We start from the raw sequence: 16,671 nt of genomic DNA, 5'->3' as shown, positions 1-16,671 counted from the left end.
TGCCTTATTAATGGACTCAGGAACTTGTAGGAAGGGTGGTGGCCTCACAGAGCCGGGGCCAGAGCATCTTAGCTGCTGTATCTCCAGGTCCCAAGCAGGGTGACCGCTGCCAGTGACCCTGTGCGCCAAGAAGGAGCTGCCCTGATCGAGAGAAGCCCCATTCTTGCAGCCCAGAGGCTCTCCCCCGACCCTCACGTCTTTTGGGAGGAACGGGCAGCGGAAGGAGATGTTTGCTGTTGTCAGACCTCCTGCTGCTTGTTCAAACGCCTCTACCGAGGGCACCTGCTCACCTGGGGGAAGGAGCCGCCAGCACCGTGGGCACACGGTCAGTGTTGGAAAAGGGCCAGCGGGAGGCATGTCTGTCGTGGCTGACCCTCTGGTTGTCCTGCACGCAGGGTAAGACGGTGATCCAGGCGGAGATCGACGCGGCAGCTGAGCTCATCGACTTCTTCCGGTTCAATGCCAAGTTTGCCGTGGAGCTGGACGGCCAGCAGCCCCTCAGCGTGCCGCCCAGCACCAACAGCGTCGTGTACCGGGGACTGGAGGTACCCACAGGCGGCGGGGTGGGCAGGAGCCTGCAGGAGGAGCCTCGAGCGTGGCCTCACCACCTCCTCATCCCCCTTCCCCAGGGCTTCGTGGCGGCCATCTCCCCCTTTAACTTCACGGCGATCGGTGGCAACCTGGCTGGGGCGCCAGCCTTGATGGTGAGATGGTGACCTTGGTGAGATCGGGCAGGGTGGTGGGCAGGGGCAGGCGTGCAGCTCTCATTCCTGCCTCCACAGACGACAGGGCCTGGCCCTGGCTGCGGGGAGATGCCCAGAAGGCAGAGGCAGTGCCAGCCCCTGGAAAGGCTTTGGGGTCCGAGACTGGGGTGACTCCCAGCTCTGCCCTGCACTGGGGGATCCCCAGGCAAGCCCCCAAACTTCTGAGGTGGTTTCTTCCTCCTCCTCGAGGTGGAAATCTCGGCAAGCCCAGAGTGCAGGGTTGTGGGAAGTAGGTGAAGCTGCGTGTGGGACACACGCCTGGGACACGTCTGGCCCGTTGCAGGCTTCGTGTACAGGGACTGTTGATGGTGATGGCAGACCACGTTCCAGGCCTACTGTGTGCCCCGCGAGTGATCTGTCAGGTCTAGGAAATGACCACACAGATAAAGATTCGGACTTAGCTTCTAAGGCCCCAGCTACACTGGCCTTGTCAGGGAGAAGGTGGCTGTCGCCCTCATGAGCTCCCGCCATAGGGGGTGATGCACCCCTGCCCTTAGCGGGCCTGTGTGGCTCGTGGGGCAGCAGGAGGAGGGCTGGCAGGTGGCGGGGGCCTGGGCCCCACAGGGGGCGGCTGGCTGATGTCGGGGCTGCTCCTGCCCAGGGCTGTCCTTGCGCATCTGTGTGCAGACAGACACACACTTGGGTGCCCGTGTGTCCTCAGTCAGGACACGTGCGGGGACAGCCCTGTGAGCGCTTGCCTGCCACGCCCAGTGAGCACCCAGCGATGTGGAAACACCCAGAACAGACCTGCCCAAGGGGTGCTGGCAGGACGAGTCCATACAGGCTTCTAGAAGAAGGGGGCCTTGGCCAGAGTGGGGGGGGGCAGGGTGTGGTCCCACTGGCGGGGGTTTTTGGAGCCCAGTGCCTGACACCTGGAGCAGTAGGGACATCCCGGCCTGCCGAGGGGCCTGGTGGCTCCACGTGAGCGATGGCCGCGCTTCAGGATGGGGTGGCAGTTGGGGGCGGTGACCCCTGGCCCTGTGAGTCATCAGCATGCCTCCCGGGCAGGGCAACGTGGTCCTGTGGAAGCCCAGCGACACCGCCATGCTGGCCAGCTACGCTGTCTACCGCGTCCTCCGGGAGGCTGGCCTGCCCCCCAACATCATCCAGTTTGTGCCAGCGGACGGGCCCACATTTGGCGACACTGTCACCAGCTCGGAGCACCTCTGCGGGATCAACTTCACAGGCAGTGTGCCGTAAGTCCCTGGGGTGGGGTCGGGTGGGGCAGGCAGCGTGGGGACGTTCGCCAGGCGACGGCCTCATGACCTCTGTGCGGGAGCTGGAGGTCAGGTACTGACTGTACCCGCTGACTCGCTGTGTGGCCGTGGGTGGCCCACTTCACCTGTCTGAGCCTTCATTCCTTGATCTGTTCAACAGGAATATGGTCCCTACCTCGCAGAGCAATTGTGAGGGGCCAGTGAGTTAACAAAGAGGAAGAACTCTGGGCTGGAAGCAGCCGGCAGACGTGTGGTGATGCTGATTTTGATGCCACCTCTGTCACTGGGAAGGGCACAGGGGAGCTTGGGATGAATTGGAAGAGGAGAGTCAGGAAGGCTTCTTGGAGGAGGCGGTATCTAGGCAGAGGAGATAGCCAAACAAAGAGGGGTAGGGAGAGTGCTGTGGGAGAGGGAACAGCACACGCAGGGCCTCAAGGCTAACACTCCTATGCTCGGGGAGCCGCTGGTGGTTCCGCGGGGCTGGAGTGTGGGGTGCCGGGGCCGAGCTTAGAGTGTGGGCAGGAAATGGTTCAATCGTGACTGCTCCTTTATTCAGTAACGAGCAGGTGTATATGTCCAGTGAACGTGTGGACAAGTCCTGATTCTTAGAGGGTTTAGTCCCGTGACTGTAAGGCCTTGTGAGCCCGCAGAAGTGTCTAGACTTTATCCCGAAGGTGACTGGGAGCCACGGAAGGTTTTACACAGGGTGTGCGTGAAGCAGCTTTGTTTCAAACAGGTTGCAGACGGTAGCTGTCTAGCTGGACCTGGCAGGTGGTCCTGTCTGCTCTGACTCCTAACTGAGACGGACCGACCTCGTACGGTTGGCACAGTTCCATGCAGAAATCCTTTTGAGATTCCAGGCTCCTTTTGAGAACCTACCCCTCTGGGCCTGCGTGTCCACAGGGCACCGCTGGCTGGAGGAGGGGTGGAGTGCTGGCCGATCCTTGCCAGCCTCCCCAGGCCCTGGGCCTCTGTGTGCCTGGTCCTTCTTCCCCTGCCTGGCTGCTGGGCCCTGCATTCGCAGCCTCTGTCCCAGGTGATCGCTCTGGCTGCTCTGTGCCCAAGTCACCAGTGGCCAGAAGCGGGAGACCAGTGAGGAGGCTGTCCACGTCCAGGAGGGGACAACAGAGGCCTGAAGCAGGGTGGAGACGGTGGGAATGGATTCAAGTGAGCAAGTGGCAGGGAGACGGGAACCCACGTCCATGGGGTTGGATAAGTGGATGGGGGTGTCCATGGGAAGGTCCAGGCTCTGGGCAGAGGGGGGCCAGGTGGGCACCTGGGTGGTGTGGGTGGACACGACTAGTCCCATGCCGGTCCCTTGGAGTGTGAGGTGCCCAAGGGTCATCTGAGTGGAGATGGCGGGGTCTGCATTAGGCGGTCCTTCCCGGTGTCCCTGGGGCACCTGCAGTGGCTTCCAGTCTCCCTCGCTCGGCCTCAGGCTCTCCTACCCCCCGTCCCCAGGGTTTGCCGGGTGTGATGGCGGCATTAGAATTGCTGAGGAGGACCATTTTCCAAAAAAGCCCACGCTGCCAAGCGCAGGCCCCACGGGTCCCCGCCTGTTAGCGGGCGGAGCGGGCCTGGCCCCCATTTGCCATGCTCTGATGAGCAGCGGGCTTAAAGGTAGGAAAGTCATAAATTAGTATTAGCTACTGTGTCGCAGGCTCCCTGGTGATTAGCATTTTTATTGTCTTGTGGCGCTAAGGTTGGTCACACTTCGGAGCTTGGGGAAGGGGGGGCTGCACTCCCTCTCCTAGGACCCTCCTTGGTTTGGCCTCCGGGGCTGGGGCGCTGGGCTGGGGACGCCCCTCCCAGACCATGGCGGTGTCTGTCCCCCCACCAGGCACCTGCACCGTATCTGACACGGACCTAAGCACTTGACTCCCATTAGAGCCATCCCAGAACAGCTCTGCCAGGTGCGACTGTTCTCTCCAGTTCCCAGATGAGGTGCACGATTTGAGGTTGAGTGATGAGTGCAGGCCATGGCCATGTGGCCATGAGGGTCAGAGTCGGGACCCCTGGCCTTGTTGGCATGATCTTGCCACCAAACCTACCTTTACTCCTTCCCCACGGGCCCCAAATGGAGCCTGTCTCCAGCTGCCCCCGCCTACCCCGTCCCCCCCCCCCACTCCAACGCTCGCTCTGACCCCTGTTCCCACTTGCTGGGCTTTGGGGCCCCTTCATCTAGTAGGGCCTGCTCCCCACCCCCCAGGACCCTCCCTGTCCCAGGGCCCTGAGCCTTGCCCTGTCCTCTACTTTCAGCACCTTCAAACACCTGTGGAAGCAGGTGGCCCAGAACCTGGACCGGTTCCGCACCTTCCCACGTCTGGCCGGAGGTAAGGGTCCCCTCTCCCAGCGCCCTCCCTGGGGCCCCAGGGAACCCTCCCTGACTGTCCTGAAGGAGGAAGAGGCCGAGGTGGTGCCCCCGTGGTGGGGGGGGGGGCAGCCCTGCAGGAGGTGAGCAGTGAGGGGCCTCCGGGGCGGAGCCTCGGCTCTGCTAGATCCTGGGGCTTGGGCCCTAGAATGTGCGGTTCATTCATTCACTCATCATTCAGCAAATGGAATATTAAGCCGCTGTGGAGGCACTTTCTGGACACCAGGGATGCTGGGATGGCGAGAGGCGCAGACCCAGCCCTCGGAACTTGTGTTCGGTAGCAGGAGGCAGATGGCAGCACACAGACGGTGTGGAGAATCCACAGAGAGGAAGACGGCGTGCAGAGACCCCTGGGCGGGCGTCATCTAGGGTGGTGGGTCGGGTGGCCCTCTTCAAGGAGGGAGCCTTTGAGCTGAGACCTGGATACAGAGAGGAAGCCAGCCAGCCTCGCAAAGGTCTGGAGAGCCGAGCCGTCGCGGGCCCGGCGCTGTGTGGTGGAACCTTGGGTGCTGATGGAGATGTGTCGTGTGTGTGTGTGTGTGTGTGTGTGTGTGCGCACGCGTGCGCTGTGTGGCCCAGGGGCCGGAAGCCACAGGTGCCTGTCGAGCACTCGAAAGGCAGCTGGTGTGACCGATGAAGTGAATGGTTGGTTTTGCTTCATTTAAATGAGTGTGAATGTGAGTAGTCCCGTGTGTCTGGCGGCGGCTGTTCACCGAGATGGTGGCAGAGGGACCTGTAGGTGCCGGGGCCACGAGGTGGGAATGAGGCCAGTGTAGGTGACGTTGGGAGGCAGGGGGCCAGCAGGACAGGGGCCCGAGAGCTCCGCAAGGCTGGAGCTTAACTGAAATACTGCGAATTTTCCCACAAAGAAACACGTGCATGGTCAAGGAGATTTGCTGTGTGGAAGCAAAACAGATTCCTTGTCTGCAGGACTTCCCAGAGCCTTTAATGCTTTTAAAGGCATGACGTATTTTTAGGAGCAAGGACTGATACACGTTTCCTAAACTCTCTGGCCCCCATGGACCAAGATTTTTGGGCAAAGGGCTGAGTCCCTAAGAGAAGGCCGTCCAGGTGGAGGGGGCTGGTCGTTACACGTTCTTGCTCCTGGGGATGACGTGGGGCCCACGGGGAGACTGGACCCACTCCTGAGCTGGTGGACGCTCTGATGGGGGGTCAGGGAAGGTGCGCCCTCAGCCAGCTGTGGCGTCGCCACCCTAGTCCACCCTTCACAAGGTGGGAGCAGTGAGCTGTGTCTGGGTTTCTGTTTTCTGCCCCCTTCCCGCTGCGCCCCAAGGGAGGGAGGCCGCTGCTTCTCGACCACCTCCCAGCCTCCAGGCTTATTCTGTGTCTCTCTTTTTTAAGTATTTATTTAAATAATTTCTACACCCAACGTGGGGCTTGAACTCACGACCCAGAGAGATCAAGGTTGCATGCTCTTCCGGCTGAGTCAGCCAGGCGCTGTTTTCTTGTCTTTAGAATGGGGACGACAGGGTTGCTGTGGGGCTTTCAGGAGACAAAGCAGGAGGTGCTCTGAGCGGAGTTTGGCAGGTGGTTCGTGCTCTGTGACCAGGAGCTGCTGGTCACTAATGTTTCATGGAGGGAGGAGACCAGGGCCCAGGGGCTGAGAAAACGAGGGGGAGGCGGTGTTTGCTGCCGTGAGTAGGGAAGAGGGACCATCCCTGGTGGCCGACGTGGAGTAGACTCCCTCCTTCTCCTCCCACCGGGTTGGGGGTCGGGAAGGTGCCAAGAAAGCTATGTCCACTTCTGGGAATGGATTGGCTCCTGGGAGCCTCAGATTCTGGTCCTTCTGCCTTGATGGTGGGAGCAACCGTGCCCCAGCCTCAGTTTCCCCAGCCATAGGGTGGCAGATGGGCCTGGCTCGCCGGCTTCCGGGGTGCTGTCCAGCCATGACCCGGGGTTGGGGCTGCACACACCTGTGCACAGGTACAGGCGGGGCTGGCCGGGAAGCCGGCTCCCCTCACGCCCCCTCTCCACTGCAGAGTGTGGGGGGAAGAACTTCCACTTTGTGCACCACTCGGCCGACGTGGACAGCGTGGTGAGCGGGACCCTGCGCTCGGCCTTCGAGTACGGCGGCCAGAAGTGCTCAGCCTGCTCCCGCCTCTACGTGCCACAGTCGCTGTGGCCGCAGATCAAAGGGCGGCTGCTGGAGGAGCATGGCAGGATCAAAGTGGGCGACGTGAGTGGCGCGTCCTCCCCGCCGCGGCCCAGCGGGTGGCTGATGGGATTGGAGGCTCCTGGGCGGTGGCGGTGGCAGTGGCAGTGGCAGCGGGGCTGGGGTGTGCGGGGAGGGGGCTCCTTTGTCTGCGGCCCGTGGTGACTCCAGCTCTCCTGGTGTCTCCCTTGCCCCCAGCCCGCAGAGGATTTTGGGACCTTCTTCTCGGCCGTGATTGATGCCAAGGTACGGGCAAGAAGCAGGTGTTCCCAGGGGGCCGGGCCCCTGCCCTGGGTGGGAGACTGGGGGCCTTGACTGGGGGCGACCCAGCCCCACTGCTCCGGGCAAGGCAGTCCGATGGCTGCACGGGCGCCCCCACCCTGAGCTTGGAAACCGGCAGAAACATCTGTAACCAGCTTCTTCCGTGCGTCCTGCACCCAGGCTCGACAAACCCGCACGGAGTGCCCACATGCACACAGACAGGCCCGTGTGGCTGCAGTGTGAGCCTGAACACGAGCACGTGCCTGTGTGTGCCCACAGCACACTGATGAGCTTGGTGCGTAGGCAGGCGTGTGGGTCACCCGCAGACACACGCCCACATACACACCAGTGCGCCATCTCCAACAGATACACCTCCAAACAGATACACCTCGTGTGTGCACACGTGTGTTCGTGTGTGTGTCCGTATGTGTATCGGTGGACGTCGTCTGCATTCATACACGTACGTGTAACACGGGCACATGTATAAACACGTACTTAAGCATGAAGGCTTGTGGTCATGCATATGCCTGTGTGTACATTCGTGTGTGTTGCGTTTCTGTACGTGTATTTGTGGTTCTGCCACACACACACACACACACACTCACCCTCACACTCTTTCTCACATGGGCGTGTACGTCTGCCCCTGTTTCTGCCATGGCTTAGTCAGACTCTGGCTTTGCCCTCTCCCCATTCCAGAATTTGGGCCCTTCAGGCACAAATGCTTTGGGGTGAGTGTGGGTGGGGGGCGCTGCTGCTGGGGATGGCCTCGCAGCTGGTCTGTGACACCCCTTCCCCCCCCCCCCCGCCAATCCCAGTCCTTCGGCCGCATCAAGAAGTGGCTGGAGCACGCCCGCTCCTCACCCAGCCTCACCATCCTGGCTGGGGGCAAGTGTGACGACTCTGTGGGCTACTTCGTGGAACCCTGCATCGTCGAGAGCAAGGACCCTCAGGAGCCCATCATGAAGGAGGTGAGTAGGGCAGGCAGCCTGGGGCGTAGAGAACAGTCTCTGCGCCAAGCGGAGCACGCGCAGGACCCTGGAATGTGGCTTCTTGTGGTGTTACTGCATTTCACAGATGGGAGTGTGAGGTCCCAGAAAGGGAGTGTCTCACTCCTGGTGAGAGCAGAGCCAGGCCTGGAAGTTAGGCCTCCTGACCCCAAATCCAGGGCTCTGTCCTTGACACTGTTGAGCCTGGCAATGTCCCAGCACTTCCACTGCCCGTGGCCACTAAGGCCACTGTCCCCATCTTAACTCTGGGCCGGCCACAGCTGGGCCCTTGACTGAGAGGAGAGGGTGTTATCATTCCCATCTTACAGATGAGAAATGGAGGCTCTGAGGGGTCAAAGCACTTGTCCAGGATGGCAGTGGAGGGGTGGCAGAAGGGACAGTGATATTGCCGGGCAATTCCTGTGCCAGCTGCTGCCAGGAGTCTCGCTCTCGGGTGTGGGTTTGGTGGTGCGGAGAGCCAGAAAGTGTCCTTGGATCTTCGCCAGGTTGGGATGCGGTGGACAGGGCAGGAACTAGGACTTTGCTCTGTCCTAAGGGAGCCCAGCGGGAGGTGCCTGGCCCTTCGAGCTGTGTGGACCGGGAGGGGAGTGGGGGGGGAGGCAGAGGCCAGAGCAGGGGCCTGAGAGGCTTTGGGGCTCTGGTCCCAGTGGGGTCTGACTCCCGGGCTTCTGTGTCAGGAGATCTTCGGGCCCGTCCTGACCGTGTACGTCTACCCGGACGACGAGTACAAGGAGACGCTGCGGCTGGTCGACTGCACCACCAGCTACGGCCTCACGGGGGCAGTGTTCGCCCAGGATAAGTGAGTGGCCACCGCCCTTCTGCTCCTGTCCTGGTGTCCTGCCCCACCCTGTCCCGAGACCACCCTCCTGGACGAGGATCCTAGTACTAATGCCACCCCTTCCCCTCACTTCAGCCCCCACTGGCAGGCGGGCAGGCAGCCCAAGCACGGGGACAGAGGCAGCCGGGCTCTCTACGGAAACGCAGATTCTGGGGTCCCATTTTGGCCACGGAAACTAGATCTCTGGGGATGGGGCCGTGGAATCCGAGCTTTGGACCAGCTCCCGTGGGTCTGATGGGGCCCCACTCCGCAAGGTCATTGCCTCCTGCTGCCGAGCAGGAAAGCTGGGCTCGGGCCAGGGGCACGCTGCTCACCCTGCCGCAGCTGCGTCTGAGCCAGGACGCCGTGGTGCTAAGCCCTCGGCTTCTCCTTCCTCCGTGGCACTAGCTGCTGCCCCCTCTGCCCCTAAGAGGGTGGAGAGGAGATTGGAACCTGGGGTCAGGGTGGGGGCCTGGGGGATCCTCCAGCTCCCAGGGGTGGGGGCCGCTCCCTGAGCGCATGCAGCCTGATGCTCATCTTCCCGTTCAGCTCTTGCAGCAGCCCTGCGGGGGTGGGGGGGGGCATGCTAACCACGTTCAGGAGGAGGAGGGGGCGCAGAGGCTCTCAGACCCTGCCCGAGGGGTCTAGAGCCCCTGGGGCCGGTCCCCGTCTGCCGGGCAGCTGGCGTGGGCTGGGCAGCTGGCTGCTGGAGGTCGGATGCGGGGCTGGGGGCAGGCGAGCCGGGGCCCTTGCTAACACCGCCCTGCTGCCTAGGACTGTTGTCCAGGAGGCCACAACGGTGCTGAGGAACACGGCCGGCAACTTCTACATCAATGACAAGTCCACTGGCTCCGTGGTCGGCCAGCAGCCCTTTGGGGGGGCCCGAGCCTCTGGTGAGTGCGTCCTCCTTTCCAGGGCGGGGGCAGGTTCTGTCCGGAGACTCTCAACCCCTCACTTCAAGGGTGTTAAGAGTAATAATAGCAAACGCTGTGGGGCGGAGCTAAGGAAGTTACCGTTGTTCTTCCCATTTTACAGAGGGGTAAACTGACGCACAGGGAGGGGGAGCGACTTGCTCAAGAGCACGTGGCTGCGAAGTGGTGGAGCTGGCATTTCGGTTCAGCACCCACGCCTTTTACCACCGTGCTCCAGGGTCACTTCAGTGCAACTCCTCCTCTTTACAAATGGGGAAACTGAGGTTCAGAGAGGGGGTGGACAGTGACTTGCCCTAGATCACAGCTGCCTTGGTGCAGAGCCAGGGCCAGTGGGTCCCAGTGGAGTGCACTCTCCACAGTGCTCCCAGACACCCCTTGCGGGTGGGGCGCACGGCCCCAGGGAGCCTGGGTCCCACCTCACCTGACCTCTGACCGAGCGCGCCGCACAGGTGAGCTCAGGAAACCCTGTCGTCGTGGACACATTCGGTTTTTGTTGAGCTGCTTATTGCCTGTGCCGGTGCCCGGGTTAGTCTGTCAGCTCTTCCCACCCCCTTCCCTTCTGCGCGGAGCTGCCGTATCTCTTCAGAGAAAAACAGAACTGTCCTTTCCGCAGGAACCAATGACAAGCCAGGGGGGCCCCACTATGTCCTGCGGTGGACGTCGCCCCAGGTCATCAAGGAGACCCACGAGCCTCTGGGGGATTGGCGCTACGCCTACATGCAGTGAGCCCCGCTTGGCACCTCTGCTGTCTGTCCACCTGTCTGTCCGGACGGTTGACCTCAGTGCACTGGCCCCGCTCCAGCCCCTTTGACCTGCTCCCCTTGGGACGGCCCCCTCTCCGGGGCTGAGACTGCCCCCTTGCCCTGCGCTGGGCTATATCCTGGCCTGTCCCCTCCTCAGGGGCAGGTGCGGGCTCTGATTGGAGACCATGCTGGGGAGGAACAGGGCTGCCACCTCTTATCTCACGGCTGTCCTAGAGGTTCTTTCTGGCAGGTTCTCCACCTGTTTTCTTTCTCTGCACTGTGGCCCAGTGGCTCAGGGACCTGGGGAATGGCAGTAGAGTGCCTCCCAGGGTCCCTTTGGGACAAGGAAGCAGCTCTGGGCCCCTTGGCAAACCTGAGCATCCAGAGACTCCTGGCCTTGGCCTTGGTTCCCCCAGGACTCCAGGATTAGGTGTGACCCAGGGTGGCTGCAGGGCATGGGGGCACCAGCGGGCCTGGCCCTCTTTGGTCCGGGCTCTTCCTCACCAGGGCTCGGCCCACGCCCAGCTGGGCCAGCGGGTACCTGTGCCTGACCATATGCCTTAGACACCCGTGTGCCTTTCTCCAGGGCACCTCTGTTTTCCGGAGGCCCGCATCATTCCTGGCCGTCTCCGTGTGGTGGGCTTGGGGGCAGGCTACCTGCTGAGGTGCAGGATGGGTGGTCCTTCCCATTTGGGCTGTGGTTTTGGAAGACCCTCGGTGGACCTTCGTGCCATCTCAGCTTGCCATCGTCTCTCGGCTCTACCTTCAGAGACGACCGTGCTCCCCACCTGTGTTGGCCCAGGGTTTCCTGCAGGAGCTCGGCCCCCACTGGCTGTGGTAGAACAGGCCTGGGGAGACTGCTCCCACCTTCTCCCAGCCTCGACACCTGGCCTTGGGTTCCCGTCCAGCCTGGGCCGAGGATGGCCCATAGAACCTTCCCTCCTTTGCAGAGGGGGCTCTGTGAGTGGACTGGTCCCTAGGCGGCCCGTTCTGCGATGTAGCCGGCTGGTGGACACACAGAAAAAACCTGCCAATTGGATTTCAGGGGGGTTGGGGATTGATAAGGGGTGACTTTGGGGGACAGTTTTTAAGGGGCCCTAAGAGTGCTGGCCCTTCCTCAAGGTCAGCCGGCATGGGTCCCCTGTGGGGCTGGCCGCCGAGCACCATGGTTGTACACTGTGGCCCGCGGTCCGGTGGTCACACTGCCGGGGCGGGGCGTAGGATCTGCTTCCTTCCACGTTCCTCATCGCTGCCTGGCGCGGCCAGTCAGCTGGGGAGAGGTGCTGGAGGTGGTCCTGGTTCTACTGATTCGACACTGGGAGGTGGCGGTGGGATTCGCTCTGCTGCCACCCTAATAAATGCTTGTTATGTAATCAAATCGCTGGTCTTTCCTGTCGGGGTGTTGGGGGCTGGCCAGCTTCTCCCAAGAAATGCTGATATACGGGACATTATGTTGCTCGTGTGTCCTTCACGTCAGGAGCGCGGGGCCCCCAGCGGGATGGAAGGAAAGGCGGGCACTGATGTTTGGGAATATGGGCTGGAGGTGTGGGAACTGGAGTCAGATGGGTTCCAATCTGGGTTCAAATCCTGGCTCTGCCCTCAGAAAGTTGTGCAACCTCTCTGCACTTCTCTCTTTATCTAAGGTGGGTAATTATACACATACGCACATGCACGCAGGCTGTCCTGACGACTGAGTGAGTTAATCCGTGTAGTTGTTTAGAACGATGCCAGATACGGAATGAATGATTCAACCATGTTAACCATGTATGTACATTGTTGTGAGAGCCACTGCTACTGTGTCGTGATGGTTAAAGTGTATGTGACAACTTAGCTGGGCCGTGGTGCCCAGGTATTTAGTTAAATATTCTGGATGTTTCTATGAAGGTGGTTTTTGGATGAGGTTGACATTTCAATCTGTGGACTCCGAGGAAAGCCCATTGTCCTCCCTTCTGTGGGTGGGCCTCATCCAATCAGTTGAAGGCCTTAATAGAACAAAGACTGACCTCCTTCAAGCCAAAAGGGATTCTGGTGATGGACAGCCCAAAGGACTCAGCTGTGACTCTTCCCTCTTCCTGCTGGCCGCTCTGCAGATTTTGCACTTACCAAGCCTCGAAGATTGTTCAAGCAGTTTCCTTATGGTATATCTGTATATTCTGTTGGTTCTGTTCCTCTGGAGGACTGTGTGTTTTCTCACAGCTGCCTGATGGAGTACACGCTGCCATGCTCCCATTTGGCAGAAGAGGAAACGAGTGCGGGGGTGTGGGGACTTGCCAAGGGTATGGCCTACCGTGGGGATGGTCTGATTCCCAAACCCATTCTCTGTCCTCCCCCAGATGTCCATACCCGGCACTGATCTGCCTTGGAAAGACCTCAATTGGCCAAATGACGGGGGCGGGAGGGGGGATGGTGGCGAGCAACCACGGCCAGTTAGCTTGAGCCAGAATCTGTGGGTCTAAGTCCACAGGGGCCGGCTGACTTGGAGGGGAAACTGGCCTGGCCTGCCCCCAAAGGACATAAAATGAGCTCCTAGCCACGTGACACCTCCCCGTCCCAGGGTCTGTTGAGCCACGGGGTCCATTGATCGGGGCTGTTGGCGGCAGGATCTCAGAGCTGTGGGGAGGGGATGGAGACTCTGCCCTTGGCAGCACCCCCCCCCCCCGGCTTCCCCAGGTGGGGATTTGTGCCAGAGGGGGCTTCTCTCAGGATGTAGGGCAGCCCCCAGAGGGCCCGGGCTGGAGTTCCCTGGCAGAAAAGGTGGCAGCTGCGTTTCTAGAGGCTGCGTAGGGCCCGTTAATGTTTGGGAGCAAATGGAGTGGCTTGTTCAAGGTCACGCTGACACAGCAGAGGTGGCTTTGTCTACGTGGTCTCATCTAGCCTGACATTGACCTTATTGGCCAACCGTTATCTGCCTTCAGTGGAAGGGCTAGTAGGGGGTCCCACGGCTCGTTCATAGCGGGGCGGGAGTTTGAACCTGGGGGCGAGTGCCCACCCCCCGTGCTCTCTGCCAGCTGCTCTGTCAGGTCTGTGATTTCCAGCCGTTCCTCTTCCACTGCACCCCCTCCCCGCCCCGTGCCTTTGCCTCCTTTTAACTGGGGGGGGGGAGCTCCAAGCCCTTGCTTTACCTTCCTCTGCTCTGGCACCCCTGACTCGCAAGGCTGGGGGCTCCTGTGGGCCCAGCACCCGCCCTCTTTGCATGGCCACCCCAGGAAGGGCCCGTGTCCGCAGTGGCCCGAGGATCCTCTTCATTTCCCTGTGGTGGTCGGGGGCCTGGCCACCAGTCCAGGCTCAGAGCGTGAACCATTTGACTGAGGCCGGATGTCCCTGCCACCGCTGTCCCACGGGCTGCCAGTCGGGCGTGCGCTCTAGGGAAATGAGGGGCCACCTGTGCCGGCTCCTGGCCTTCCAAGCTTACCCAGAGCTCCCGGGCTGGGGGAGGGGGGCTCGAGGAAGAGGCAGGGTGGAGACCCACCCTCTTCACAAGCTTGCGTCTTCGTTTTCATGAAGCCACCATGGGCACCGTCCCTGTGTGTGGTCTGTTGGGGGCCGGCACAGTAAACAGCAGGAACCACGTTATGTGGGCGCAGTCTGTGTGCCGGGCCTTGCACCATGTCTTTAGAGCCTCGCCGCAGCCCCTGAAGGCACATCTGCTACTCCCCTCTTACAGATGGGGAGACTGAGGCACGGGTGGGTGAAGGCACTAGTACACCAGCAGGTGGTTCCCATCTCCACCTGCCAGGCCTTTGCTCATAAGCACAGCCGCGGCGCCTCGGAGTGCATGCAGCCCTGGCATCAGGCAGGCCTGGGCTCCAGTCCCGTCTTAGCCCCCCCATTCCCTGAGCCCTGGACCCCACTCCCACGCTCAGACTTGATTGACATTTCTCAGGGAGCTGAGGATCACATGACATGCCCTGCAGACTGAGGTGAGAACCTGCTATTTCCCACATGCCCTCACACCTGCGTCCTGGATACCTGTGCCCAGGCGTCGCCGAGCACCTGTTACTGGGCCAGCTGCTCCCTCCAGCTATCGGGGGCCACACGGGCCTGTGAGGGAGGCGGTATTCTTTCAGCCCCATTTCCCAGATGAGGAAACAGGCCCAGGGAAAGAAGACCTGCTCAGTGAGGGGCAGGGACAGAACTTTTCCTGGTGGCCATAACAGCACCCCCTGGTCTCTTTGCCCTGGTCCCTTGTGGGAACCCAGTGGCTTCAGGGTGGGAGCCATCCAGCGAGTGGGTGGATGAGGCACGGCTGTCACGGTGGCTCCAAACACAAGCAGCCCATCTCCACTCTCACTCGTGTGGTTGGTAGTCACCCTGGATGGTGGCACAGGTGCCGTACGACCCCCGGGTGCCCGACGCACGTCGGAATTCTGCCCGAAGGCTCTGCCATGTCCTCCCTCCAGGCCCCACGTGCTCAGGCAGTCGCCCTCAGCCGCTGGAGCCCTTGGCCCACGGGGGCCGGGGCACAGCGAGGGAGCTGAGGTCCTGTCGGGCACCCGCTCCGTGATGCGTATCCAGGCAGACACTGGGAGCAGAGCGGGGCTCAGAGAGGGACATGCCTGGGGGGGCTCACACAGCCAGTAAGTGGCAGAGCCAGGACTGGAAACCAGGCTGGGCAGATCTGAACCTTAGAAGGGTTGTACCGAGTCCTAGACCCCAGCCTTTGATCGGGGTTAAAATCGGGAGCCCCACGCCAGGAGCAAAGCCTTCGACACTGGGGTGCGTGATGTTTGCTATCCTGCACCAAGCAGGTTCCTGATGCCTTCATCTCATTCACTCGCCCCATCGAGGATGGCTGGGGCCATTTAGCGGCGAGGAAGAGGAGAGGAGTCACAGCCTGCTGCCTGGCCCCTGGCCCCTGGCTCCTGGGCTGGGCTGGGCCCTTAGAGCCATAGGGAACAAGACCACCCCCCTTCCCCATCACGGCCCTTTCCTCTCCTGGCAGGAGCTCCCTGAGTCTTCCTCCCCTGGGCTCAATGTCCCCATTCCTTCACCTCCTCCCTGTGGGACGCGGTTTCTGCTTCTTTCTCCAGCCTGTGGCCTCCTCCAGGGGCCACGCCATCCGCTCCACTTTTACTTAGAAACTTCTCTCAGAGGAGTGACTGGTGAGGCTGGGGTTCCTGAGAACTGGCTCTGAGGCCTCCCCAGGGACCCTCCACCGGGGTGTCTCTGAACTGGGCTGGCTGGAGCCGCCTGTCTGCCAGACCTTCCTAGGGGCGGAGGCCCTGCTGCCCCTGTCCCCCGCTGAGCCAGACCGGAGCTCGGTTTCCAGCTGCCCAACTTCGTCCTAGACGAGGCGGCACAGGCAGGAAAGAAAGAGAAGGAAAATGCCGGGGTGGGTGGGTGGGTGGGAGGGCAGGTTGGGGGGTGCAGAGCAGCAAAGGGAGCGATGGGCAAGTTGGTAGAGAGATTGGAGGGTCGGGTAGAGGAGAGGAGCTGATAGAGCCCCAAGTCCCTGGGGTCAAGACTCTCTTCGGGGCGCCCCCTGTGCTCCATCCCCCTCCGACCACGGCAGCAGGGGGAGGAGGGAGGTTTGGGGCGGCTCCTTCTAGGCCAAAACAAATGTGGCCAGTTTCTTTCCGTGAGCACAGGGGGAAGCAGATGCAAGGCAAATGGGCAGCTTTTCCTGACCCCCATGTCCTTGTCCCCTCTCCCCCGTGTACTTTGCATAAGCCTGTCATGGTTCTCTGCCACCTTGGCTGCCGATGGCCACACAGGTCTGGACACGGGGACTCGGGCCTGGACTGGGCCATGAGGGTGACTGTTGTGCCGGGTCCTGGCCACCTTGGAGCACATGCTGTGCGTGCAGCCTTGAACGAGAGTCACAGCGCTGCGGGTTTCCTGGGCGCCTGTCCTCAGAGCTGCCAACCCCCCAGCCTCACCCACCTGCCCCTCTGTGTGTGTCCGTGTCCAGGCTTTCGTCGGAATCTCAAAGGGATCCTCGCCCCTGAAATGTTAAGAAGCACTGGTAGGGAGACTGCAGCCCAGAGAGCAGCGGTAACTGGCTACAAGGGTAGTTAGGGCAGAGCGGGCCCGGAAGCCAAGACTCCTGACGCTCTGTCCTGTGCTCCTTCTTCAGATTTTGGTCTTCAGAGAGATCATCCCTGTCAAGGGGGCCCCTTATTCCTTTCTCATGGGAGCCCCTCAGGTGCCACCACTCCCTGCAGCCCCCATTAGGGTTTCAGATTTCTCCAAGCCACATACTTGCTGTGTGGCTTTGGGTAAGTTGCTGTCCCTCTCTGGACCTCATCCTTCTTATCTGCCAAGTGGAGACATAACAGTAGCACATCTGGAAGGATGAAGTAGATGGAGAGGGCTCCACTCAGTGCCTGGCACGTTGTGAGCCCACAGAAGACATCAGCAATGGAAGTGACCATGTGCACTGCCAC

General features: G+C 61.3%; 1 protein-coding gene across 1 annotated transcript in view; it reads left to right on the top strand.

The window, feature by feature from the left end:
• ALDH4A1 (aldehyde dehydrogenase 4 family member A1) overlaps positions 1–11,655 on the top strand; it is a 28,047-nt gene extending 16,392 nt beyond the window's left edge. The window contains exons 6-15 of the mRNA XM_040645860.1: positions 396–545; positions 630–704; positions 1,773–1,960; positions 4,241–4,314; positions 6,353–6,549; positions 6,724–6,771; positions 7,602–7,754; positions 8,471–8,592; positions 9,385–9,503; positions 10,156–11,655. Of these exons, the coding sequence (XP_040501794.1) occupies positions 396–545; positions 630–704; positions 1,773–1,960; positions 4,241–4,314; positions 6,353–6,549; positions 6,724–6,771; positions 7,602–7,754; positions 8,471–8,592; positions 9,385–9,503; positions 10,156–10,268 (1,239 nt within the window). The 3' untranslated portion in view covers positions 10,269–11,655. The remainder of the gene's footprint in view (positions 1–395; positions 546–629; positions 705–1,772; positions 1,961–4,240; positions 4,315–6,352; positions 6,550–6,723; positions 6,772–7,601; positions 7,755–8,470; positions 8,593–9,384; positions 9,504–10,155) is intronic.
• Positions 11,656–16,671: the final 5,016 nt, after the last annotated feature.

The sequence above is a fragment of the Ursus maritimus genome, unplaced genomic scaffold, assembly GCF_017311325.1.
Source record: "Ursus maritimus isolate PB19 unplaced genomic scaffold, ASM1731132v1 scaffold_32, whole genome shotgun sequence".
In the NCBI taxonomy this organism is placed as follows: domain Eukaryota; kingdom Metazoa; phylum Chordata; class Mammalia; order Carnivora; family Ursidae; genus Ursus; species Ursus maritimus.
This window is presented reverse-complemented; position numbering and strand designations above follow the sequence as displayed.